General features: G+C 39.8%; 3 protein-coding genes across 4 annotated transcripts; 1 reads left to right on the forward strand and 2 right to left on the reverse strand.

Annotated features, from left to right (window-relative positions):
• Positions 1 to 7,903: 7,903 nt before the first annotated feature.
• LOC311507146 (ecto-ADP-ribosyltransferase 5-like) lies at positions 7,904 to 15,481 on the reverse strand. Its single transcript, XM_084571392.1, has 5 exons — positions 15,274 to 15,481; positions 14,817 to 15,160; positions 9,323 to 9,376; positions 9,035 to 9,119; positions 7,904 to 8,955 (listed from the first exon to the last, which is right to left on the reverse strand). The coding sequence occupies exons 1-5, from the start codon at positions 15,328 to 15,330 to the stop codon at positions 8,257 to 8,259; spliced, it is 1,239 nt and encodes a 412-aa protein (XP_084427518.1). The 5' UTR covers positions 15,331 to 15,481; the 3' UTR covers positions 7,904 to 8,256.
• Positions 15,482 to 16,075: 594 nt separating this feature from the next.
• LOC311507151 (ecto-ADP-ribosyltransferase 4-like) lies at positions 16,076 to 17,657 on the reverse strand. Its single transcript, XM_084571402.1, has 3 exons — positions 17,498 to 17,657; positions 17,245 to 17,345; positions 16,076 to 17,079 (listed from the first exon to the last, which is right to left on the reverse strand). The coding sequence occupies exons 1-3, from the start codon at positions 17,586 to 17,588 to the stop codon at positions 16,192 to 16,194; spliced, it is 1,080 nt and encodes a 359-aa protein (XP_084427528.1). The 5' UTR covers positions 17,589 to 17,657; the 3' UTR covers positions 16,076 to 16,191.
• A 378-nt stretch (positions 17,658 to 18,035) lies between these two features.
• LOC311507161 (ecto-ADP-ribosyltransferase 4-like) lies at positions 18,036 to 25,379 on the forward strand. 2 transcript variants are annotated; one of them, XM_084571413.1, is made up of 3 exons: positions 18,036 to 18,086; positions 21,280 to 21,391; positions 21,598 to 25,379. In XM_084571413.1, the coding sequence occupies exons 2-3, from the start codon at positions 21,287 to 21,289 to the stop codon at positions 22,462 to 22,464; spliced, it is 972 nt and encodes a 323-aa protein (XP_084427539.1). In that variant the 5' UTR covers positions 18,036 to 18,086; positions 21,280 to 21,286; the 3' UTR covers positions 22,465 to 25,379. The 2 variants fall into 2 exon arrangements, with proteins under 2 accessions (XP_084427539.1, XP_084427540.1); XM_084571414.1 differs by lacking the exon at positions 18,036 to 18,086 and having other exon boundaries at positions 20,271 to 21,391.
• Positions 25,380 to 27,809: the final 2,430 nt, after the last annotated feature.

The raw sequence follows: 27,809 nt of genomic DNA on the forward strand, positions 1-27,809 counted from the left end.
CCAAATACCTTGGACAAACTATTAGCACAAGAGAATTTAAATTGTTAGTGAAAAAACATCTTTTAAATGGATACATACAGAAGGCAATGCATGAATTGCTTATTTATTTATTATTATTATTATTTTGATATTTTTATTTTATATGATTTTTTTAATATATATATTGTATTTGTTTGTTTGTTTGTCTGTTTTTTGTTTTTTTTTTCCTTAAAAATTTGTCTTGTACTGTATTATATGTCGGACCCCAGAAAGAATAGCTAATGGGGATCCAAATAAAACAATAAACAATAAAACAATCAGTGTTATAGTACGTGTCAGACTGTGTGCTTACCAAAAAAACAAGGGAAACAGGAAACATTATTTATTAGAACTTTCTACCGGAAAGTAAAAACAGAACAACCTGCGGTGCAGCTTTTTACCTGCCTGAACAAAAAGGTCTTGAAGCAAAAAACTGTCACACCTCTCCTGTTTCAGCCTCTTTACACCAGCTCCTGGTATGTTTTAGAATGCAGTCACCACCTGTGTCCCCTCCATGTCAACTCCAGAACAGCATTCTGAGAACATAAAGAGAATTTGGAGAGCATGCATTCAGTCCTTCATCAGTACAACTGATCAAGTCCTGTGGTTCAGGTTAGTCCAATCAAAGTTGCAGCAGAACTGTGTGAACTGTGTTTTACCATCAAGAGTGCTGTAGACTTGGTTTGGATCCATCGTAGATCGTTGGAGCATTTCAGAGTCTCCATCAGGACCTGCACTCTGTGGGAAATGAAACATTAACAAACACTGTCATTGAAGATGCAGCTATCCAGACTCTGGTTTGTCTGAATTCAGCTGTAAGCATTTTAGTGACTGCTGACACTGCTAACTCATGATTGAGCTTCTAGTCTGGAGGAGAACCTGATCATGAAGTTTGCAGATGATAGCACAGTGGTGGGACTCATCATCAATGACAAGGCAATGGACAGGAAAGAGGTGAAACAGCTTGAGGCCTGAGATGATCGTCAACTTCAGAAAGTCTCGACCTGAGCACAGACCCCTATGCGTCAGTTGCTCTACAGTAGAGAGGGTGAGCAACATCAAGCTCCCTTGAGTTCATCTGTCAGGGAACCTCACATGGTCAGCAGACACCACCGCAATTGCTTAATGGGCCCAACAGATGTAAATGTACTTGGTGAGGAAACTTAAGCAGGCTTCACCCGGTTGTATAATCACCTTATTATCATTCCTGTGTATAGAATATATACTCTTCCATCTCTATTTTTTGTACATTTGTTTATATGCTAATTCTGTACAGTTTTTTATTTGATTTTTATTTGATTTTACTCTGAAGAGGGACAAAAATGGACACAACGGAAGAGAAAGTTTGATCAGAGCCAAAACCCTCAACAAAGGGTTGTACTTAACATTTTCTTACAGCTCTACATAGTAGTTCTATATTAACTGTGAGATAACATAATTAGCGTTAGGACTGTTAGTTGTTACATTTACCCATGAATGGAAACAGCAGTGCATTAGATAACGCCATCTATCCAAAACATTATCGCAGAGCTTATGACAAAGTATTAGTTTGTATTATTTACATTTAAATTAGATTTTTTTTTAAAACATTCTCACTTCAGACGAACTAGTCGGGGGTCCCGGAACTGTCTGCGGTTGCGCACTTATTGGACCAAAGATTTTTAAATTTTTAAAATAATCTTAAATTAAAAATATATATTAATATCTGTGTGGTCCTCTGTTGAGTTTAGTGTCATAACTAGACGAGAAGTTATATCAGTGAAGGTTAATTTTCCCTAAAGGAAAGATAGCTCTCTTCGCCCAAGCCCAGATTTCCCATTTTCCCGGTGGCACTATACTTATTTTAACTTAAGTCTTTAGCATTTTAACTAAGTCTTATAACGTATTTGAACTGAGTCTTTTACCTATTTTGCTAAGTCTGCACAGATCTCAGAAAGAAACACAGTTTCATTTTGTATACATTATAGTTGTATGTATGTCAAAATTACAATAAAGTTTGATTTGATAATGAGATTAACATATGTAAAAGTAACCCCTGTGTGACAAAATCTCAGACTATAAGCCAAGTCCAGCTCATTGAGATTTCCTTACAAAGTTATGCCCCCCTAGGACGGGGAAGAAGGAAAAGACAATACAAGTGACCACGAGTTTCAAAAAAAGTAGCAAGAGTCCAATTATGTCATTTGTTATGCAGTGATTTACTAAAAATGACCAAACAGTTATGGAGAATACACATTGAGTGAACAATCAGATCAGTATTTCTTCAAATAATGTCTGACACTTTAGAGCAGTCACAATTGTAACACAGCAGAGTCAAGTGCCTTACCTTCATGGTGTGTTTAAGAGTGCTGTAGACTTGGTCTCCATCTATAGTGGATGGGTGGAGCTTTTCATAGACGTCATCAGGACCTGCGCTCTGTGGGAATTTAAAATGACAACAGTTGGAAAATAAATCAAACATTCTAAATACAATTATATCTGCTTTTGTGCCAACTTCATTATATGAACATCTGCTCCAGACACAACAGGAGTTAGAAGGTCAGTTCCACCACAGTCTTTAGAACTCCTCCATTTTACTTTGAGAAAAGATTTAAACATTGCTCCCAGGTGCTGCACAGGTGGCAGCCCACTGCCCTGACTGTACACACTGCTGTGTGAATGACTGGATGGAATAAATGTAGAGAGATCAAGATAAAGGAATAATAATAATAATATTATTAATACTACTATTAATTATTATAAAAGAGGACTCTACTGTCCTGGCTTACCTCTTGTGCTTCTTCTGGTGGAGAATCAGCACTTGTCACTATTTCTGACGACATAAACATTTGTTAGTTTGTCTGAGGGAGGCTTTAGTGTTGTTCTCACATTGTGTGCCATGTCTATGATGGCGTGTGTGTCTTACTCTGCTGTCTCTTCACAGTCTTCATGAGCACCAGCAGGACGATCACTGTGGTTACTCCAGAATCGAAACCTAGGAGAAAATATGTTGCCTTTGCTGGCCAAAGAAAAGAAATAAGAAAGATGAAGATGTACACCACACCTTTTCCATTTTTTTTACTGAAAATTATTCAGTTTAGTGTCTCATTGCACTCTGAAATGAATCAAAGAACAAATAAGCAATTTGAGTTGAAAAAGAAATCATGGAATCAGTTTATAAACCAAAATGTATTTGACTCATCAAAGTAGCCACCTTTGGCAGATATAACAGCTGAACACACTCGTGGCATTCTTTCTACAATAGAAATCAAATATTCTTCAGAAAGTTCTTCCCAAGTCTGTTGCAGAAGTTCCCATACATGTGTGGCACTTGTACTAGGTTGCTTGGCTTTCACTCTTCTGTCCAGTTCATCCCAAACCAGCTAGATGGGGTTTAAGTCTGGAGACTGTGCTGGTCACTCCATGTTTTCAAGCTTACCATCTTGTTCTTTTTTCCTGAGGTAGTTCTGGCATAGCTTGGACTTGTGTTTTGGGTCATTATCTTGCTGTAGGATGAGCCTCTGACCAACTAGGCGCATACCAGAGGGTATTGCATGGCGCTGCAGAATGCTGTGGTAGCCGTTTTGGTTCAGGGTGCCTCTCACTCTGTACAAGTCACCGGCCCTGGATCCAGCAAAACAGCCCCAGACCATCACACTTCCTCCTCCATGTTGGACAGTTGATGTCACACACTGTGGAACCATCCTCTCGCCTACTCGACGGTGTACCAAGATCCTGCGTGATGAACCGGAGATTTGAAATTTTGATTCATTAATCCATAATACCTTCTTCCAGTCTTCAGTAGTCCAATGGCGGTGTTTCATGGCCCAGCTCTTATTCTGACATCTTAGCAATGGCTTTCTTGCTGCAACTCGTCCTGTCAAACCTGCAGCTCGAAGTCTTCTCTTCACAATTGAAACTGAGACTTGCTTACTACGACCACTATTAAGCTGTGCTTGAAGCTGTTGTCCTGTGAGCCGCCTATCACGCAAGCTGTTAATTCTCAGAAACTTGTCCTCTGATTCAGTTGTGGCTTTGGGTCTGCCAGACCTCTTCCTGTCAGAGTTTCCCCCAGTTTCTGAGTGAGACTTTCTTTGCAATTTCCCTGTAGGAAAGACCTACATTTTTAAGTGTTATGATGGTCTGTCTCTCTTTCATTGTTAATTGCCCTTTTCTTTCATTGTTAATCTGCCCTTTTCACCATTTTTGTAGCAACACACTACTTTCTGCAGTACAATACTGTTCACCTGATGCTCATGAGGGTCTGGTACCACAGTGTGTTCCAACACTGCTTTTATGCAGACAGAGGGGGTTGTAAGTAACCAAGAAAAGTTGGAACACCTGTAGGAATTAGTATCACCAGCTTTCAAGGCTGATTCAACCTTCCTTGCTGCAGAACAGCTTTAAATTGTTAATCCACTTTGTGTTCCCTGAAAGAGGCCTTTTTGTATAATTCTAAAATGCACATTATTTTTCAGTTTTAGGTAACCAAACCTTTTGTTTTAACCTCTGGGTACCTTTGTACCATTTCAATCTATTCATTGGACTTGAACTGCAATAAATAACTGGAAAAATAAAGATGTTCTAAAATTTTTGATCAGTAGTGTATGTAAAAAAAAATAATAGCACATCTCATCATAGTAAGCACAGTTTACTCATCAACACATGATCAAATGTCAAACAGGTTGAAGAGATACGTGAAGATGACATTCCTCAGAATCACTTCAAATCTGACGCTACAGGCATGGAATAAAATACTATTCACAGTCTACAACACAGGCCATGTGTCAAATGAGTCAAATGAGTTTACTTCATACCAGGTACTACTGCTGATCCAGTAGGTGTCATATAAATGGTAGAATATGACACAAGTATATCAGTGGTGATATCCAAGTTACTGGAAGACACAGTAGATGAAACTGTTGATCCAACAGTCACTGGTTTAACAGAAGTCTTGGGAACTGGAAGCTTAGCTGAAAATAAAAGACATAATACACAGTACATTACTTTATTAATTAACTGAGGTGTTATTATTTTTTGATAAATGGTGTTTTATTGAAATAAAAATGACAAACATGAACTTACCATCTATAACTTTAAGATTCACCTCTATCAATGTGTCAAGGCCAAATCTTTCAATTCCACAATAATATTTTTTGGAATCTGACATTTTAAGATTTTTGAAGGTCACATATAACCCTTCTGGAATGTTAGTTATCTCTATTCTGTCCTTAGATGTAGTCTTTCTAAAAGCTGCTTTGATGACGATATGTTTGTCTTCTGTTCTGTACATGGACTGAGACAAAGGTACTTAACATTGTCTTGTACATCAGTCCAGGCGTCCCAGTTAGAACATTTAAATGTCACATCTTTCCCAACACGTCCCTCTACACTGAGAGTCTTCACCTCCACAATACTCAGAGCTACAGAAGAAGAAATAAAGAAAACATTTTCAAGTTGTCATAGTGTCAATGAATACATCAATTCAAATTTGAACATTTTCATTAAAAGTGATCCATCCAGCATTCATACATGAACTATTGTATGTGTAAGATTACAGAAAAAGTCAACTCACCAGAAAGAAGACAAACGCACACAAATGTTGTTGTCATAGTTAAAATGCGGAGAAACAAAAACGAAATTTGCAAGAGTGATCAGGTCGGTTCTAACACAATCTTTAAAACTTCCCCTTTCGCTAAGAGACCAAAACTCCTCCATTCCGCATTTTGCATGCACGCACACACTTGACCACACACATAAGCACAATTCAACTATGTAATGTGAAGGACAGGGTTTGTGAATAAAAAACAACAAAAAGGTGGAAATAGATGAACTGACTAGGACGCTAGGGACATAATTCATCACAATCTCCGGTTTAGTGGACTGTTTTTAAGAAAAGGGTGTGAATGTGTGCTTTCTTTTTTTAGGCATTTCTTGTGGTTACCAGAGTAGTTTTGTGCTCTGCTCTGTTAGAGAGCTAAATGAAGTAACAGCAATCAGAACTCAACAACCAGAATGAAAAGCCAATTAAACTAATTCAAATGTAATCTGGTTATGAAAGATGCCACTAAGACTTCATCCACCAGACTTCTGATTTGTTTGAATTCAGCTATAGATGGTTTAGTGACATGGAGAATGTTAAGTATAATATTAAGGTGCATACTTGTTGAGATCAATAGAATGATACAGCACAGTTAGTAATGTCTTTCACTTCAAGTTGCAGTGACGTGTAAGGGGACCTGTTGAATGGGTTAATCAACAGACTGGCTGGAGATTGTTTCAGTGAATTGATTGGTTAGTTCTACTCATGTAATAACACCACCAGTGACCAGTAGATGGAGACATAACACAAAGATTTATCCCTGAGAAATTGACTCGTCAGTTTCTATGGACAGTTAATTATAACTATAACTTAATATGCAAGTGGTGCAATGAAGAACAGCACAAGGTGTTGATCTGGCCTCCAAATTTACTAGATCCCAAACTGATCAAGTATCTGTGGGATGATCCACAGAGGCCTCTCCCCTCAACCCATTCTGTTGCCAGACAAGACGTAGCATTTGGATCGTATGGGTTGAGGGGAGGGGCCTCTGTGGATCATCCCACAGATACTTGATCAGTTTGGGATCTAGTGAATTTGGAGGCCAGGTCAACACCTTGTGCTGTTCTTCATGTTTTTTGAGCTGTTCCTTAACAGTTTTTGTGTCTGTGTCAGGCTGCATCCTGCTGGGGATGGCTGCTGCCATCAAAGAGTGTCATTGCTATGGGGTGGGGGGTGCCTGGTCTGGTCTAGGTGGGTGCTCCATGTCTAAGTAACAGCCACATGGATGCCAGGTCCAAAAGTTTCCCAGCAGAACACTGAATTGTCACAAGATGGTCGATGTTATTTATTTCTGCAGTCAGTGGTTTTAATGTTATGGTGGATCTGTTCGTATTTCCACTCTGTTACATTTCAAAGGTGAGTATTGTACTTTCTACTTGACAACTTTAGTTATGGTTACTTTTCATCATCTCACAAGCCCTCAAGTTTATCTACTGTCCCTGTATAAAAACTGTATACCAGTACTTATATACTAGGTCTACCCTCAGCAGCTACAGACATACTGATACTTAATAGTAATATTAATAGTATTAACAGTGTAATTATGTCATATAGAATATAAATAATAGTAATACATAAGTATTAGATGAAGGAAACAAACCTGTATATTTTCAAGTGAGGCCAGAACACTTTTATTGAAAGCAGTTGTCACCAGAAAGGGAAGTGACACCCGAGGTGTAAAATTAGACAGCTTAGCAAAGTCGGATCACAAAGTAAAGATTTTAACAAGAGCATAAAAGATAAAGCAATTCTGTATGTTAACGTGGTAATTGGGGTTTTCTGTGCAATGAACATAAACATGTTTGATTTTGTTAACTTCATTCATCTACCTCAAGTAAAAGCTAGAATTATACTTCCCACTCCCACTCCAAATCTATTTTCAAAAGTATTTCTAAAGAATCTTGATCCTGACTAAAGCTGTACAAACATCTGACTAATACACAGTTTAGTGAAACACTAAGGTGCCTTTTTGGCACACTAGCATGGTAATGGGAACACTAGAACAACATCTGGCTGTTCAGTTTCTAAATTAAAATTCATACTTAATAATTATTGGGTGATTAAATATTCTGACTGAAATGAGTGTTATTCATTTGTAACAATTTGGTTCATGCTAGAAGCCCTCAAATAGAAACTACCAGTCAATTCACACATTGTGTTTTAAACACATACCGTCTGCCAAGCGCTGGTTTCTGTCACCAGCTTCGCACAAGAAAACCATTTTAGCTTCTGTTTCTTTGAATTACATGCAAGCCCAAATAGAAAAGAGAATCAAGCACAGTTTTTGAAATGTGGGCTTTATTTGACCAATAGACAGTACATTTAATAGTTTATGAAACTGTGTTACAAAACAAAACGGGCCTTATACAGTATGTATATACATCACTGGAATAGTAAAAATATTGTTATACCTTTAGTTAAATATTCATTCATCTTCTTTAACTGCTTGTCCTGTGAAAGGCCGCAGGGGGGATGGAGCCTATCCCAGCTGTCATTGAGCAAGAGGCAAGGTACACACTGAACAGGTCGCCAGTCTATCACAGGGCCTTTATTTAAATATGTGACTCCAATTTCAAATGAATTCTAAAATATGAATCGACTAATCTGGCACAATTCTGTATATTATTTTTATAATATCATGTGTCAGACTGCTTTTTTCAGAAGAGAGCACAATTCAAATTGGAAACAACTTTGTTTGTGGTGTCCACTTCATAGACCACCTCACATGGAAGACTGTTTTGCTCAGACCTTCTCTCTATCTTTGTGACTTTGAAGACCTCATAAGGAGGAATCAGGACTTCACTCTCTGACTCATGCTTAGAGAACGACGAGATGTCGGCTCCAAAGCATGTGTTTATCTGAAAGCACGTTTTGTTTCCAAATTTCTTAGGGTTAGGGTACGGCCTCCGTGAGCTGGAGGTGAAGGACCCAAAGCGAAACTCTTTGTTGAGAACATCTTGACTGAAGTAGCTGTTGACACTGCGGTATCCAGTGAGACACCCTGAGTTGAGAGTTTGAACGGCTCGTGTGAGGAAGAAGTGCAGTGAATGATACTTGAATGTGGTCTTGTACTCAGATTTCTGGGTTCGAACCGCTTCATTGAAATCAAGATAGATATTTGGACTGTCAAGTGTATAAACATAAATAGCCATTCTCTGAAATCGCCGTTCCTTCTTCCCTTTCTTAGATACCCTTTTCTCCGCTTCATTCCAGGCCTTTTTGAAATTCGCATCATTATTTAATTCATTCTTCAGGTACTGCTTCTCCACTAGTTCATGCATCTTGTCTTCACATTCAGTGTACATGTCATCAACAGAATTTGGGGCCATATCCAGTGGGATTTCACTGGCTTCATTCTGGAAAAGTAATAAATACAGTCTGAAAATAAATCTTCTGGTGATCTCGTTCATTCAAGAAGTAAGAAGCTTACTCTACCTTTTCCACTAGCATAGAAGCTCCAGAAGTCACTAGCACTGCTGCCAAAAGTGCCGTCATTGCCATTTTCCAACAGCATGCAAACCTGCGCACAAAACATTTATTTATTTCTTTATTTTTTCACACAGTTTTTGTAGTTTTTCATATAAATCAGCTGATTCTGCTGGCTCTCTTAAACACTCAAATGTCAAACTGATGCAAAATAAGCATTTACTGTATGTATATGCTTGTTGGAAATCTGATCAAATCATGAGAACAGCAACGGAAGAAATAATGACTTCTACTTATCACAGTTCATTGCCCATTTGGTAGCCTGGTTGATTTAAGCTTCCAAGACTATGTCTGTTAAAAGAATGAAAGAAACTCAACTCAGATGGAGAAGCTGTTCTCAAATTTGCAAATCGGCTTGGGCAGGTCGAATGCTGATTGGTTAAAAGGTTGACATGAAAAACAGATGACCACAACACAGACCACCACAAAGAGGAAGTAGTGTGGGGGAAAGAAAAAAGTATGCAGCAGGCCTGGCAGTAAGTACTTTTGTGCTGTAAAAGATGGCCGAGGCCTCCAAGGGCCCCAAAACAACTTTGAGATCAAAGGAAAGGGTTTGTTGTTAAGTGCAGTTTTGATAAACGCATACTTTATGTTTTTGCTACTTTTCAAAGGGAAATACTGAACTTCTGACTCCACTACACTTATCTTACAGCTTTAGTTAAGAATTACATTCAGTCAGTGTAATTATTAACTAAGGTTTATCCTCTGTCTTTGTATATACATGTGTTCAGAAACTGATGTCTCAGTGACAATAATCTTACTATGTTCTTTGAAATAGTATATTTGCTGCTAATACTTCGTTTGTTCATTTATTAAAGTGGGCTTTTTCCTGCAGGACATCTACTGGAGTAATTTTAAATTTCTTAATTATTACTTTTTCACGTTCTGCATTCATCTTCTTCCAAGGGTTTCAAGTAATTAAACTATGCCATGTTGAGTTTGGCAGCGTCCTCTTTTATCTCACAACTATTAACTTCAACAGTCTCTCACAGTTTGCTTTTATACTTAAGCATGTTGTATTCTGTCTTAATGTTATTAATTTCCTGTGACTGAGAATGTGCAGCACACAAGGCTGGATTAAGAATTCAGAGGCCCCTGGGCCAGACTCTTATAGGCCCTCACACGCACGCCTGCACGCACACACACACACACACACACACACACACACACGCACACACGCACGCACGCACGCACGCACGCACGCACGCTTTAACTCCATTTGCATGTTGCTCCTTTTAAATTGTACAATCTACAGCTGTGTAGATTCAAATTTCGCGGTCATCTGTCATCTGTTTTTTTTTTTCAACTGTCATCTATGTGTGTACATGTTTACGTGTGTACGGCCCCGTCATCATCGCCTGGACAAAGACAGCAAAACAAACACTCAGTAATATTTTTATTTGCAAATAATTTGGGTAGGCTATAAATTTATAACTCATCACACACTTAATGAGATCTACTCCAGTGTTGTTTTTGGCAGCCATTTTAGATTTAGTCTTAGTCTTTTGGACGAAAATGCTTATTAGTTGTCATTTCTATATGTGATGGTTTTAGTCTAGTTTTAGTCGACGAAAACTCAAAAAGGTTTTAGTCTAGTTTTAGTCAATTTTAGTTAAAAGAAAAAAAAGAAAGTATTTTCACCAATAATTACAATAACAAAGGAATGGTTTTAGACAGACAAGTTTTCCACCCAACAGCAAATACTTTCTGATCTGCTATAAGGATTATGCATTACACACAGATAAAATGGTAACAGTGTATATATAGTCATATTAATTGGTGCTACAGTGTTAAAAGCTCTATCCATCTTTGTTTTTATTTTTATCAAGAAAAACTGGTGCACTGCACCTTTACAAAAACAGCGCTGTCTCTTTAAGAAAGACTGTAGTCTTGAGTTGTGGTTGAAGTTGTGCGTGGCTGTGGATTTATGCCGCTGAACTGAGGGCATGTTGCAAATATAAAGTAAAAATAAATAAAGATGAACGTTTTTCTTGCTGTTTGTTTTGGAGGTGCAACAGACAAATGTTTTAGACTAACATCTAAAAAAAGTTTTCAGTGGCACGCGATCTACCGGTCGATCGAGATCGACGTAATGAGCACCCCTGCCATAGATCATCTCGTCGTTTCTGACCACCAAGGCCCTTGCCGCTGCCACTCAGGTCCATCATTTAGTGTGACCGTGACGGCAGGCGTGTTGTGCAGAATGTGCACAGATGCTGGCGTGATGCCATGTGGTGGGCGTGACCAAACAAGGATAGGATGCAGCACTATTGCTGATACTTTTTAGCTTTTGACAGACAATAGGCAGAAATGTCATGCGTTTTGAACGTCTGACAGACCACCCACAACATATTGTCATGAAACAAGGGGCGTAAACGAAATAATTTCATCATCGTCATCGTTGACGAAAACAACACTGATCTACTAAAAAAAAAAAAATAAATAAAAATAAAAAAATAAATACTACGTGACGGAGGCCTCTCGAAGCTCGAGGCCCCCGGGCCGCGGCCCAGACGGCCCGGTTCAGGATCCGGGCTTGGCAGCACACATTTACAGAACGCACTTGTCATCATAAAGGGAAGTCACACATGCAGGCTATGATTAGAGAGCTTATCTGAGTCAAGTGACAAACAAGACACTCAAACATGACCATACATAGAAAAGTCAAACGACACTGTGCTTTCAGATAAGTACAGGCTACCTTTATGGAAGCAAAACACATTGTGATTTTATGTGCAAACAGTCGATTGACACATGTCCTTAAGAAGCCAGTGAGACGCCACTCATCTTTAGGTTTGCCAGTTTAATGGCTGAAGGCTATGCTGTGAGTGAAAACTGCACTTAAAGATACCCGGATGTTGTATAGTACTTCTGTTTCTGAGTTCGGAACTCACGTGCAACACTCCCCGTCCTGAGTGGAAAGCTTCTCAACTCAGCCGTTCTCGGTGAAGTAGCCACCACTCCACTAAAGGACAATAAAGAAAACTTTTCCAACTCTTTGAAAACTCCATCACTCTCACCGGACCAACCTGTTGATCCTATCATTGACTGTATATACTATCCAATCATGCACTTCCGGGTTCTCCACACTCCTCTACCTGCACACAGTGTGATGACGCCATTGCACCAACCACCAAGCAACAGACAAGCCAAACCTCTGAGGGTATAGAATTCCTTTAGAAATGAGACTTTGTCGTAGAATACTTCGATGTATTTGATGCCAGCATGTTTTTAACACTTCTACAGGGCAGCAGCATATCTAATGAGAAGTCAGTGTTTAAGATGGGTGTCTAATTAAATGGCATCAATATAACGGATAATAAGTATAACACCAGATTCTTTAGGCATTGTCCTGCAACTTCTCATAACACCACTGGAATCGTCACTTTGAGAACATTAATTGGTAAACAACTTGGACCTACTCTGACAAATACCTGCTCAACAGTACAGAAGAATTGGAGAAGTGTCCTTTACAATCATACCCCTGATTAATCCAACAAACCACTTTCTAAAAAAAGTATAAAAAGTATCTTTCTGAGTCCTGTGTATCCTGTTTCACTGACAGAAACAACTGTACATTTACTTTTGGATTTTATTTATGTTAAATTCTTCTGGATTGATGTTGAAGAATGTGCTTTGTGGGGTTAAGACTAACCAACAGAAATGGAGGTCATGTTTTACTTTGAAATAAAAAGATATGGACAGAAGTCATGTTTTCTTTTTAGATCTTCTCATTTTGTATGGAATGTTTTACAAATGAAAGGTCTGAAAAGAACCCCAATATCCGCTAGTTTAAGAATGAAATGAGAGGTCTTTTGTTCTTCCTCACCCTGTCACAATCTCCATTATTTTTATTATTTATTTATTTTTGCTCCATTTATCATCCTAAATGCAGCTTGCATTACGTAGCAGATACCGTAGCACTCTTTCCTGACAACACAGCTGGTGGCAGCTCACCTCTAACTGGCCAACAAAAATATGGACCCTCTAGAAGCTATAACACGTTATTGTTGCAACTATTTGGGGAGCTGGACTAAAGGTCTTCCTCCAACATTAGAACATCCATTACCCCAGTATACATCAGTGCATTAATTTCTTCTGTATTAAACCACATTTGCTCTTCTTTTATTTCCTGCTCCATGTGAATACGCCAATCAAAGCACATTGAATCTCACTTAGCTCTAAACGTTCACCTCCATCTCCCTCATCCAATCGTCCATTTCATCCAGTGCTCCTCCAGCAGTCCTCTGATTCATGCTGCATCCATTACTTCCAGCCTGACAAATATATCACCACATCATATGCTAACCAAAAGCTCACACAGTATCTATTTGGCGCTAAACATTCATGTATAACAACAGGCCCACTCTCCTCTAACTCTCCATTTCGGCCACATCAAAGAGGTTTCCCTTGCAAACCTCTTTGCAAACCTGGCATCAAGTGGATCTGTCCCTCTATATGAGCTTGGTTCCGCTCAAGGTTTCATCCTGTTAAAAGGGAGTCTCTCCTTGCCACTTTCACCTTAGTGCTTGCTCTGGGGGTTTCAGGCTCTGGTTGTTTCAGGCTCTGTAAGGCGTTTTTAGATCGTTTGGATTGCCTTTTACGTTATAGAAATGAATCAATTTAAAGCTCTTTCTGGGGAACAAAGAGCCAAAGCACCCAGAGATGTTCCGCCAACCAGAGTTTCAGTCCCTGGGTTCCTCTACACATTTTATCCACCTACAAATGCCTTCGCTTCGACCATCCCCTCAAACTTCTTTTAATCAATTATGGTGTGGTCTTTGTTAGTGAAGTATTTTTATTCGGCTTTTGTTTTGTACTCTAGAAATCTACCTTGAACATTTCCTATAGAAGCTCCATAGGTCATGAAGCTGCCCAGGTGAAAGCACCAAAATGCATGTTTGTGTTGACGACATCTTGCTGAAAGCATTTCCATGTCCTGTGATAGGTGGTTCTGGACGATTGTGACGCAGTCACACTTAATCCATCTATGGTGTAAATGTGTTTTCCCCTTGTCACTGCTTTGTTGAAGTCTATGGCATGGTCTTCTTTCAGGTGCTTGTGCTAAGGTTTCTTTGCTTCTCTTTCCAGGCATAACTAAAAGTTTCTATTGTAGCGCCACTCAAACACACCAGACAGGTCAATCATAGAGGATGCAGACTGGCAGCTGTCACTGGGATCAGGAGCCATATCTATATTCAGTGCAAATAATACAACTGAATTTCAAAACATGAATAGACTCAGTTGCAGTTCCGCATATTGTTCTGCATGTTTAATTATCAAATATATGTTCAGTGTGTCAGACTGCTCATTTCAGAAGAGAGCACAATTCAAATTAGAAAGATTTCTGCCTGCGCTCTTTAGTTTATAGACCACCTCACATGGCAGAGAGTTTTGCTTAGACCTTCTCTCTATCTTTGTGACTTTAAAGACTTCATAAGGAGGAATCAAAGCTTCTCTCTCCGACTCTCCGAGCTTGGAATACAATGAGATGTCTGCTCCGGAGCAAGTCATTATCTCAAAGCACGTCTCATCTCCAAATCTGTCAATACTAGGGTACCAACCCATTGAGCTTGAGGTGAAGGACCCAAAGCGAATCCCCTTGTTGAGAACATCTTGGCTGAAGTAGCTGTTGACTCTGCGATACCCAGTGACACACCCCTCATCTTTAGGTTTGCGAGAGTTGAGAGTTTGAAGGGCGTCTGTGAGGAAAAAGTGCAATGAATGATACCTGAATGTGGTCTTGTACTTCAGCCTCTGGGTTCGAACTGCATTATTGAACTCAAGATACAGTTTTGGTTTGTCAAGTGTATAAACATAAATAGCCATGATCTGTTCCTTCCCCAGCGCGCTGGAAGGTTTTCTTCCCTTTCTACGCTTCCATCTTTTGTTGTAGTATTTCTCTGCTTCACTCCAGGCCAGTGTGAAATTTTTGTCTCGGTTTTTCTCATTCATCAAGTACTCATTCTTCACTCTGTTCTCCATCTTCTCTTTACAACCAATGTACATATCATCTACAGAGTTTGGAGCCATATCCAGTGGGACTTCAATATTTGAACCAGGTTTTGCAAAGTTCTGCAAAAATAGTGATACAAGAACAAAAAAAAAAAAAACACATTCAGTGATATAGACCAACAGACAGCTGTACACTGAGACACTTAAGAAAGCCACCACCCAGCTTACAATACCTTTGCAGTTCCTATAGAAGCTCCATAGGTCATAAGCACTGCTGCCCAAACTGCCATCACTGCTATCTTCAATCAGTCCCGTATACAAAACACATCTCTAGAGAACACAGTTTAGTGATTGTCAGTGTAAATCAGTCATCTCTGTTGACTTTGCTGACTGCCTTCTGCGTTACTGAATATTTCAAATGTAAAGATCAATGATGCAACATGTGATAGGTCGGATTAATATTGGATTTAGTGACAAAACAGCAAATGGATGAATCACCTTTGTAACTATTCAGTCACCTGGACTAAAGTATTTGCAAAATTTAATCTAAGTTTGTCTGAAATCTGATCAAACCCCAGACAATTGCAAGGGTGGAAATTAAGATTTTGATTTACTTACCACAGCTCAGTTCTCACGTGATATCACCTTTAGTGGTCTGTTCAAATGGGAGCTCTTGCGCGTCTTCAGCCAGCTGCAGCTTTTTCCAATCAGGGGCGGGATTTCCATGAACTCTACACTTTTGATTGGAATGAATTATACGCAGCTGTCCATCTTGGGATGCGGAAGTCGTTCCTACAATATAAATGCTCTAAAACTTTGTTTGCATTTAATTGGTGAATCTCTGCAGATGTACCACTGCATGAACTAAAGTGTCTGGAAAACATAAGCAAAGTCATTTTCTCTTACCTGTAGCTGTGGCAGTTCAAAAACATACAAAAAAACATACAGCTGCAGATGTGGAGTTAATGTGTAGAGAGTGATGAGCTGTTCACAAAAACTACATCATTTTGATCACATTAATCAACAAAGTCAAACTTGTGAATTAGTGTGAATTTATTTTGGACAGTACATTGCTTTTGAGTTTATTATTACTTACAAAACATGTATAAAATCTTTCAGGGGCACACATCAATCGTGCTTTGATTTACTGATCAAGTCAACATTAATGCAGTGATTAGCAGCACCAGCAGAGGTCCCAGCACTGCAGCCACAAAACACTTCTGCTTGCGTTTTATCAGGACTAAAGAACTTATCATCAAAAGCAACACGCATGTTGACATCAGCATAACACTGCTTCCATGCCAGTGTGTTGAACCAGTTCCAAAATATGCTGCCATCAGCCTTTGATTCAGTTGACAGTTGAGATTCCTCTGTAGAGTTTCAGTGCTCTGTAGCTTGTAGACCACACTGCACCATGGCTCACTGGTCACAACATCTGTGACTTTGAAAACCTCATAGGGAGGAATGAGCACCTGTTCCTTTTGTTTTATGTAAGAGTAGTATGTTATATCAGCACCAAAGCAGGTGTAGATCTCAAAGCAGGAAACATTGCCATTGAACATCAATGACTGCTTGCTTGACGCTGCCCAGGTGAAAGCACCAAAACGCATGTTTTTGTTGACGACATCTTGCTGAAAGTGTTTCCACGTCCTGTGATAGGTGGTTCTGCACGATGTCTGATTGTGACGCAGGATTCGAATGGCATCAGTCAAGTAGTAGTAGAAATAGTGGAACTTAAATCCATCTGTGCTGTAAATGTGTTTTCCTCGTTTCACTGCTTTGTTGAAGTCTTGTCGGATGTTTTTTGCTTTTGAGTACATGTGTAAAACTATGGCATGGTCTTCCTTCAGGTGCTTGTGTAAAGGTTTCTTTGCTTGTCTTTCAGCTAAAGCCCAGGCATAACTGAAGTTTCTGTTGTAGTGCCACTCAAACACACCAAATAGGTCAATCACAGAGGCTGCTGCAGACTGGCAACCGTCAAACATGTCATCAATGGAATCAGGAGCCATATCCAGAGGTAAACTGCCACTATGTGTTTTCTGCAGTGACAGATAAGAGATAGCTGCAATGAGCAAAACCAGCAACTGAAGAAATGTGGAAAATTTTGTGTACATTGCCCGGAAAAGATGCATTACATAACATGATAACATGATTTTTTCATGTCCACGTGGCTGGACCACAATAAAAAAGGACTATGATCCCACCTCAGCAGGTCTCCAGAGTATTAGAAATGGGTCAGCATACAAAAGGACTGCCACCAACAACAGGACACAAAGCACTGCCCAGTTTCCCAGTGACTTCATACCTGAATGAAAAAGATAGTATCAACGAAGTACCAGAGGCTTTGTATTATTATTTTGTTTGCGTGCATATTCAGAGTGTATAGTGGTGCATCAGCCCAGTGGCAGTTATATAAAAGATAAACGGTAAAAAACGGTGGAAATACATTTATCCTACCTTGCTGATGTTCTCCAGCAACTCCAGGAAACTGTGACGCCTGATTGTTTTGGCTTACCTTTGTCCTTCCGAGTGTGTTTAACAGCGCCATAAAGTTTCAGTTGTGTGAAAAGCGTTGTTGCAGAGTTGTGTGTCAGGAAGCTCCACCTCACTGGATTCACTGGTAAAACCACATGGCACACACACACCCACATACACAGATACACGCCTACACAGAGACACCTTTTTTTTGTGTGTTTACTTAAAGGTTCCAGAGCTAATAAGCTAAAGTTTTACTTTTACTTAATTTCATTTTGTTCTACCAGTTATTTTCTCATTTCGCTGTGTGTCTGCATTCACTGGGTGTAAACAAATCCTTGCTTCATACTGTCTCTGTCATATTTTTGTATTGCTCAAGGGAGGGTCACATGTGGTAGTACTTGCAAATCCGGTTTAGTCGCTAGGTCGGCCAAGACAAACAAAGGTAAGTCACTCGGTTGCAAATCACAAAAAGCCAGCTGAGACATTTTTTTCTCTCAAGGTCTGAGGGTGACAGCTCCTCTTTTCTAACACGCAGACCACGCTTCACCACAGTGCTGCTCATGATGTGGTAAGTTAGAAAGCATTCTAAAAACATGACATTTTCAAAACATTCTTCAAAATTGCTCGCTAGTTTTTCAGCTAGTCAATAGCTAAATTCGTGAATATGTTTAATGTAGAGCTCTCCATTTTTATTTGTATTTTCAGCAGCAGCTTTATATGCTATGACAATTCTTACAGGGGCAGTCACTTTAACACAGTCATCTCAAACAATGGCTCTAGATAATACTGAGAAAGCAATAAATGAAGTTGGATTTTTAGCAAAGCTGTGACTTTGTCAGGAATTATGGTAATATAACCCTGGTTTCTAGCAGTGGCCTTGTCCAGACTCTCTGGCTGTGGGTATAATGCGGGTTACAGTTCAAATCTTCTTTTAATCTACACCAACACAGCTGGACAGTACACACTTAACTTTATTACCTCGATTACGCGCACACCGGGAGAGCGTCACACCCCTAAAGAAAGGTAGGAACCAGGAAGCAAAATTACTCTATAAGGGGGTCAGATAACAGAAAACGATAAACGTCAAGTCCCAGAATAACATAACATAAATTATTATAATAAAAATGTATCCTTAGAATAATCCAAAACTAATGTGTGCAATAACTAATGTTACAGTGATAGTACTCACAGTGTAGCTGCTGACTTGGATACCATTTAACCGGTCTAATTACAACATGAAACACAAACTGCTGAGTAAAGTTTAGCTTTCCCCACTGACTGTTTATACAGATGGACAAACCCTTAATGATGTCACCCATATCACTCCTGAAGGGTGTTTGTGAGCATCAGTGTGGATAGCACCAGCAGTTCCTCACTTCCCAGCTTATTCAAAAATGGTTTAAGAGGATTGGGGGTAGAGATGATTTGGGTGGATGGGTAATGCCTAGACACGCAGCTAGTGACCTGTGGTAGCACCCACTTGAACTTTATACATAAAAAAAAAAAGTCACACAGTTGATTTGAAGATGGAGATTTCACTCAGTTTTGGAGTCAGCCTCAAATGATCATTTGAGGACATGAATCGGTTCTGTCATACAGCCCTGGCAGTTGCCGTTCGTTTCTCTCTCACATTCATACTGGCTATGAACAAAACTCAGTTTGCTTTGTGCACACATACAGTGATATATTTTAAACAAAGCTTTTTCTATGTGTTTTAGTCTGATTAGTCAGAACGTGCTACTGAGGCCCCTGCTGCATAGTCCACACTCTGAGACAGCAGGATGCCTTTGTCAGCTTCTGACAGGACGACATGGGATCAGCGTTATCTTGACGGCTGTCGGTTTGGCACGCTCTTGACAATACCCACTTGTGTATTTGCGTGTGGACAGTGTGGATGGTAGGAAGGAAGCAAACTATTTTTAAAAAAAATAAAAAAATATGTGGTTCAGTCTGCATCAACCATGGTAGATTTGTTTGTTTGAGTCGGGATTCATAAAAAGACTAGGCTAAATTATTGAAATATTAGTTGTTGATAGTCACTGAATGGTGAGAAAAACGTGGTTGTTCAGTGACAGCGTGGAGGGGGGTGACTCCAGGACGCTGGAATTCACTGTTAAGCCTTCTCGAGGTGTCGTCGGCCTAACTTAACGAAACATCGGTGAAAGGGAGGTGCCCACTTGAAAACCCCAATGACATGCTGCATACTGCTGTTGTTTAGGCCAGGTATCTGATGTCTTCATGTTGGTTGGTAGCGATATTTCTAAGTTAGCTTATATTTCACAAGGGTTGAAGTATCCTCTGCTGCTCTGTGGGCCTACAAGTGAGCAGCATTTACTTAGTTCATGTAGATTGTAGGTTAATCGTCATAGCTCATGACCGTAGGTTTGTTAGGGTTTCTCAGCTGGACAGGGCCTCTAAATGTGTTTTGCCTGGGATATTGGCACAAGGGATTGTAACATCTAATCCTGTATATTAACGAATGTTTCTCTCTGAGATCTGTGCAGACTTAGCAAAATAGGTAAAAAAAAAACTCAGTTCAAATAAGTTAAAAGACTCAGTTCAAATAAGTTAAAAGACTCAGTTAAAATGCTAAAGACTTAAGATAAAATAAGTATAGTGCAAAGTGCAAGATGTACGGTGCCCTTCCTGGGTCAGATCAGCAGTTCACCAGGCTTGTGGGAGAAAACTGTTGAGCAGTCTGTTAGTCCCACGTTTGATGTTCTGGTGCTGTTTGTCTGATGGCAGCAGTTGATAGAGTTTATTGAGAGGGTGAGAGGGGTCTCTGATGATATTATTTTGTGCTCTGTTCTTGCATCGGCTCTGGAAGAGTTATTGAACAGGAGGCAGGGAGACTCCAGTCACTCTCTCAATACGTGTGGATTTGGCTGTAGTTTTAAATTTGGAAAAGAGAGCTGCACAGATGCTTCTGTTGTCACAAGCTGTGACCTGGCTTATTCAGATTCATACAACTTTATTTATCTCCAGGGGGAACTTTAAGGCACAGTGAGCAGTGTGACATGCAGGAACAAAACACTTTTGAGAAACAAACAACAAAAATTGAAATAATACAAAGTATGTACAACTAACTTTGAGATAATGTTTTTAACTTTCCAAACTGTCCATGGAGGATGTAAACAAGACTGTATGCGTAAAGTGACTATATAACTGATTTTATATTTACCTGTTATTGCAGAGGTAGAATGGGTAATACATACAGTATATATAAAAATATCTAAAAAATAAAATAAAATAGAATAAGGAAATAAGGTGCTTGGGAAAAAAAGTCAGCTGGAGAAGAGTCAGAGAGAGAGAGTAAGTGCGTGTGAGTTAGGAGCAGGATGGCTTTGGGGACGAAGGTGGTCTTCCTCCTCTGAGCTTTGCAGGCAGGGCAGCGGAGCCATTGTCGAATGCTGAGTGGAGGACATGCGAGGGGTTTTTGGTGATCTTGCCTTCTAAGATGAGTGTCTATTGGTCGTGAATGTGTGACCCACTGATAGACCCATTCCAGCTTGCATATCTGGAATATTCATTAAGCATATAACACACAGTCAGACACAGAGTGAGAGCAAGGACTCCCCATGAATATTTGGCAGCAGAGTCTATAAATGTTTTAAAGAGAGCTCTGTGTCTATTATAAATGAGGAGACTGTAAAGGCAGGCAGACAATTGTTTCTTCCTTGGTTTGAGGAAAGACAGCATAAAAAGCTATCACCTCACATTAAACCAAATGACCCTGATCTGACAGATGTTCTCTTCTTCAGATGCGCCATGCCTTCCCTGGAGAAGCCAGCCTGCCAGAAGATAGCCATAGCATGTGCCATCACTTTTCTTGTTCTTTTGGTGGGACTACTGATTTTGGTTGTCATTGAAGAGGTTTGTAACACTTCATATAATTTACAAAATTTTATTTGACATAAAGTTGATGGTGAAGTTTTCAAAATTCCTATCTGTTGTTGTTATTGGTTGATCTCCGTCATCTCTGATGACTGTGCAGAGGTCCTGGCCTCATGCAGGATTTATGTTGTGTATGTCGCCCTCTAGTGGACATGTTATTAAGGACGCGTTTCTCCTCATTTCAGAGTTCCTCTCAGAATGTGACCTATGACTACAGCCTCGGTGACAACAGATCTGATGGCTGCAAATCTGAATCTACAGTTGTAACAGATGAAGAATTAATGCAGAAATGGGATACCTGCAGTAGAAACTTCACCCAAGCCTGGAGCAACGCAAAGCAAAATGTTAGCGAGCCAAAGCTCAAGTACATGGAGAAACGTCATTCATTTGCTTTACACATGTACACAGATTTTATGGTGCAGCCTGTCAATCAGATGTCCACATCTGCAGAAAGAAATGGGAAACAAAAGGTGACTTTTGAGTCACACTCCCTCTATTCATCCCTAAGTGAAGCCATCCAGATTCTGAAACACAGTCAGGTGATGTGTCATAGTACAAGTTACAGAACAGAGACAGTTCTACACCTGAACATCTCTAACAAAGATGTTCGGTTCAGCACATTCACACTAGGTTCTGATGAGCAGAACTTTACTGGGAACGCTTCATGTTTCGAGGTATACTCGTGTTTTGGTGCTGACGTAACGCATTACTCTGCCCTGAAACTGAAGAATCAGGTGCTGATTCCCCCTTATGAGGTTTTTAAAGTCACTGACACCCAAACAGGAACGAAGAGATGTAAAGCCATCTACAGACTCGAGAGCAACCTGAACTGCGTTTATGACAGAGACAGCAATATGTTACATCAAATATCACCATTATCGGTGGAGGAATTTTGGCTTATATTTACTATTACTTGTATTATAATTATATTTCTTGTGATACCTTTGATTATCAGAAAAGTGTGCTATAAGCCTGCTGCTAAGACCACTGTTTATAGACTTTCATCTTTGCACAGCAGCACTGGAACTAACCCACATTGGGACCCCTATTAGGCTGAATTTTCCTCGTTGTTCATGCATGAGAAAACAGGAAAATAAGGTTAACATCTGCATACCTGAAATACATACAGAACATTAACATATGTTATCCATTATCATCTTGTCATTTTGTAAAAGCTAACCATATACCACTTTTGAAACTGCTCTGGTACTAAGCTAATATTTAGTGCCTGAAAGTCTCCAGTCCTGTCGACGATGCTGAGTCACTATTGTGGTGACACTAATAAAATAACATCGTTATCAAAAATACCATTGAGATGCAACAGAATACCTATGACACTGACAAAATGTCAGAGAGCCAACCAACAAGCGCACAGACAAACACAATTCATTTCCTTTAAACGTGTGCACAAATATTATGGTGCAATCCATGAATCTGATCTTCACGTTTGCAGAAATATGTGGAAAACAAAAGGTGAAATTTGTGTCACATTATTTTTATTTAGTCGTAAGTGAAGCAATTCAGATTATGAAAAACAGTCGAGTCAAGTGTCTTAGTGCAGAGAAACTTTTACATCTTAACATCTCATCGTCCTCATGAGTGGAGCTTTACAAGGAGTGTTTCATGTTTTGAGGTTTACTCGTGTGTTTTGGTGCTGACATAATACGTTATTCTGACCTGAAATCCTTCAAATCTACACTACTTTAAGCTTGACTACATTTATTCATGACTGATGAACTCATATAGCAGAAATGGGATGCCTGCGTCAGAAACTTTAGTCGATGCAGAGCAAAATGGTAGAGAGCATAATATACAAGTAGCTACATTGAGAAACATCATTCATTTCTTTTATACGTGTGCACAAATATTATGGTGCAATCTGTGAATTAGACGTTCAAATTTCCAGAAAGAAGTGGAAAACAAAAGGTGAAACTTGAGTCACACTCCTTTTATTCAAGCCTAAATGAAGCAATTCAGATTCTGAAACACAGTCCTAGCAAAGAGACACTTTAATGTCAGCTTCTTTAAGAAAGAGATTCAGCTTAGCACCTTCACTCTAGGTTCCGATGAACTTTACAAGGAACGTTTCAGTTTTTGGGCATTGCTTTGGTGGTGACACATTACTTAAAAAATAAAAGTCTAACCTACTGATACTCTTCCACTATTTTTTTTTTTTTTTTAATTGTTAATTTGTACGCTTCTTGAATACTATTACTATTCAGATTTTATTCAATACAACTGCAGTGTTAAAAAAATACACATAATATATCAGCTTGACACGGAAGACAAAATGTATTTGAGGCACTCTTATTTATTGATGTTAGCGGCATCCTTCATTGCAAATGAATTTGCATTAATTAGTTAGTTTTAGGTGCTTCCAAATGAGAATGGGCCATTCACATGTACTGTATTTGTACTGTATGCACAATATGTACAACTCCCTTGAAGAAAAAGAATGTGAATGAACAGGTATCTTGGTACAGATATTGTTGCACTGAAGTTAAAATAACATTGTTACCATCTTGACAATATGTACTAAACCAAAAGCTCCAAATATATCAGCCGGCATTGGCCAACTCCATGACAGGAGAACTGAGAATAGGATTTGTGATGGCCACCTGCTAGGGCCTGTTCTGTGTTTTCCCCCTTGTCTTGTTTTTCTGTTTCTGCAGGTACCTTAGTGGGCGGGTCTTATTTGGGAAATTGGGAGCACCTGGCCAGTCTCCCTGAGCCATAAGATCTGGCAGTCACGATCCTCACGCTCTCTGATCTTTGACCTGGATTCCTCCAGCATGGGTTTTTGTTCTGTTGGCTTTGGCCTATTTGCTTTATGTTAGCACCTCTCAACAACACACATACACTATCATGCACCCATCGACAGACACACTGATATTCAGACTCAAACCTCATTAATTCTTATGGGTTGATTTTTGGTTTGTTTAAATAAATCAGTTAACCTTTATGTTAAAACCACGTTTCTCTGGTTTTTTTATCATGGCTTACGAGCCAGGTCATGAAAGATTAAACATGGAGGACCTGTCCGTGGGTAAAAAAAAACTAAAAGATTACCCAGGAACACTGAGTCCTGGGGGGTATTCCAGAAAGCAGGTTCAACAAACTCTGAGTCTATCCCTGAACTCTGAGTTGACTTACTCTGAGTCGGGAAACTCTGAATATCCGGTTCCAGAACAGCTGATCTGAGTTAGTTCAATCAACTCTGAGTATGTTAACCTCGAGTTACGCGCGTGCACAACCACTATAAAAAGCCATCATCAATGGAGACCCGATACCACGAGTCACCATGACAACCGAGAAAAACAAAAGATCAATTTATTTCAGTGAGAAGGAGTTGGAGATCCTTATGCTGGCCTACGGAGAATATGAGCACATATTTCGCCGCAAATGCAACACAGCTGCAGCAGCGAAGGAGAGAGAGACGGCATGGGAGAAAATTGCTGCCCGAGTCAACGCAGTTTGAATGTACTATTCCATTGACGTAACAATTAACCGTAAGATCGTAGCATAGCCTATAGTTATGAATATAAGTAGGAATGAAATCTGAGTTTTTCATTTAGGTGCAATCCAACAGGAGAAATGAGGACTTGGAAGCAGCTCAAAATGAAACATAAAAACATCATTCAAAAAGGTAAGGCATATTTAAGGCATATATATGATTGCACCTCACTTTGATTTATTTATTTATTTTTTTAATTGACTTAGGCTATTAAACGTAAAGTAAATATTAATTCAGATTGCAAACATTGAGTTCTGCTCAGCCAACAGAAAGAAGGCAGAGGCCCGAAAAACGGGTGGAGGGCCACCTCCACCACCTCTGACAGAGGCTGAGGAGCTGGCTCTCAGCCAAAACAGGGGTCGCCCTGTGGCTGAAGGCATCCCCGGGGGAAGCTCATCTGAGCCTGTCACCCCCCAGGACACAAGTGCCTACATCAGATGCAAGTATACACTTATGTCTTTTTTAAAAATAAAACTTATATATATATATATATATATATATATATATATATATATATATATATAGCCTACTTCTTAACAAATATATATCCACCCACCCAACAGTTGTGGATGGTGTTATGTATAGCTACTGGCAGTGCTCTACCCATTCATATTCATTTACATTCTTGAGTGGAATTTGGAGTTTGACATGTACACTGAAGTGATGAGCATAGATAATGGACAAACTAGCACATTCTTGTCCTTCAACAGAACATGGCTGGGCATCACCAAGAGGAGGGTCCATCAACTTCTAGAGCACAGCTTGACACAGTGAGATTTTCGGTCAATACCATGTTAAATCTGTATGTAGAACTGCAGGAATTAAATGTCGTCCATATGTTTCCCAGTTGCCGGTAAAAGAGTTGTACAGGGTGCACCTAATGAAAACCATTAAAAAAAACGAAAAAGAAATGGTGTACCTGGACCGGCAAATCAGAACAACAGACTTGGAAATTCTATTACTTGAACGCCAGTTGAGGTGGGTGCATTGTCATGGTGAAACAGGTGAATATGTGAAATATGTTAATGGTTGGAACTATATTACAAATCCTGACTGTTGCTTTTGTACTTTTAGGGAATAAAGAAGAACCAAATCACATGTGAATTTGTCTTTTATTTTTAATCAAAAGTGGTTTCGGGCGATGAGGTCCCTTACAGCCCTTCCATCCTGAACATCTGCAGGGATGGGATGGTCATCCTCAGCGTCGTTGATTTGTACGGCAGGGTGTTGCTCTCCTCTAATAATTGCAATATTATGGAGAACAACACATGCCACAATGATGTCACATGCCCTCTCTGGGGTGACCCTGAGCTTACGCAGGCACTGGAACCGGGATTTGAGTATGCCTATGGTCATCTCAACCCGGGCTCTAGTCCTGCAGTGGGCCACATTAAAACGTTGTTGGGGCCCCGGCTCAGGGTCAGGGCAAGGGGTCAACAGAGAGGGCTGGCATGGATAGCCTCGATCCCCCAGCAGGTAGCCATCAAACTCTCCTGTAATTATAGAGGACACATTTGAGTGCATTTAGAAAGGGAGACAAAGAACATTTGTACAAAGCTTTAGCTTCCTTACCACGTGCAAATCTGTTGCTCAGACTACACTCCCGGTAGATCCGGGAATCATGAACTGAGCCAGGCCATTAGCTTCTACATTTGTAATAAGAGAAGCTGCATCACATATGATCTTTACAGTGCAGAGAATGACATGAGTTAGTTGTATTGTAATGTATACATTTTCATGTACATATTTTTTAAGATGGTAGGTCACATACCTGGACATTGATGCTGTGAAAGGATTTTCGATTCACATAGTCCCCTTCATTTTGTGTAGGCGCGGTAATAGGGATTTGTGTCCCATCTATGCATCCTATCACATTTGGAAGGCCTGCAAAATGACAGCTAATTAAGCTACTGACCCCACTCTGAGGCCGCAGCAGAATGTAGGCCTATATCATAATTTAAAATAACAGAATATATGATTTCTACATCAGTCACAACCTGCAAGCCTGTGGAATTCCTCTTTGATGGTGCGAACAGGTTTGTGTCCGGGGAACACCACCATCACTGGTAACAGGCGTTTCAGTGCGAGGGTTACCTTCCTCACAGCTCTACACACTGTTGCCTTTCCGTAATGCTCTGCATCCCCGATGTTATAAAGAAAACTGCCGTTTGCAAAAAAACGTAGCGCTATGCATAAAGTTTGCTCTGATGTGAGTGCTCGTCCGCGGTGTGTGAGGTTGGTGATATATGGCCGGAGAAGGTTATTGAGATAAATGATACTGTTGGATGAAAAGCGGTAGCGTTCAAAAAGAAAATCCTCGGGAAATGATAAAACGTCTAATCTGGGTCGGAAGATTCTCTCACGACGTAATGCATTTCTAATCAATACGGCTTCGATGTCGATTGGATTTCTAATGAATGGGCAATCCATGTCTAACTGCTTTCTTCGTGTGGGAGGCGACAGGTAGAAACTCTGGGTTTCTTATAGTAAACCTGCCAGCGAGCAGGTTATGTTCACAGAGTAAGTTACCGCAGTAACAGACCCAGAGTTTAAGTTACCTCTCTTTCTGGAACGGATAACTCAGAGTTTCCCTCATCTCAGGGTTAACAAACTCAGAGTTTTCACATAACCCGCTTTCTGGAATACCCCCCTGAACTTTTTTTTTTTATTTATTTATTTTTTTGCGTGTGTGTGTGTATTAAAAGTATTCACAGCATTGCACACGTTCTTCAGACAAAACACGCAATCACTTCTTGATGTAGTTTGACACCTCTGACAAAATTAGCTCCTTTAAAGTGTCAACACCTTTAATGGCTGAAGTATGTAGGCTACTTCAGTCATTAAAGGAAGTGTTCTTCTGACTCTATTGTTTTGGGCTGCAAC

The sequence above is a fragment of the Chelon labrosus genome, assembly GCF_963514085.1.
Source record: "Chelon labrosus genome assembly, chromosome: 2".
Lineage (NCBI taxonomy): Eukaryota > Metazoa > Chordata > Actinopteri > Mugiliformes > Mugilidae > Chelon > Chelon labrosus.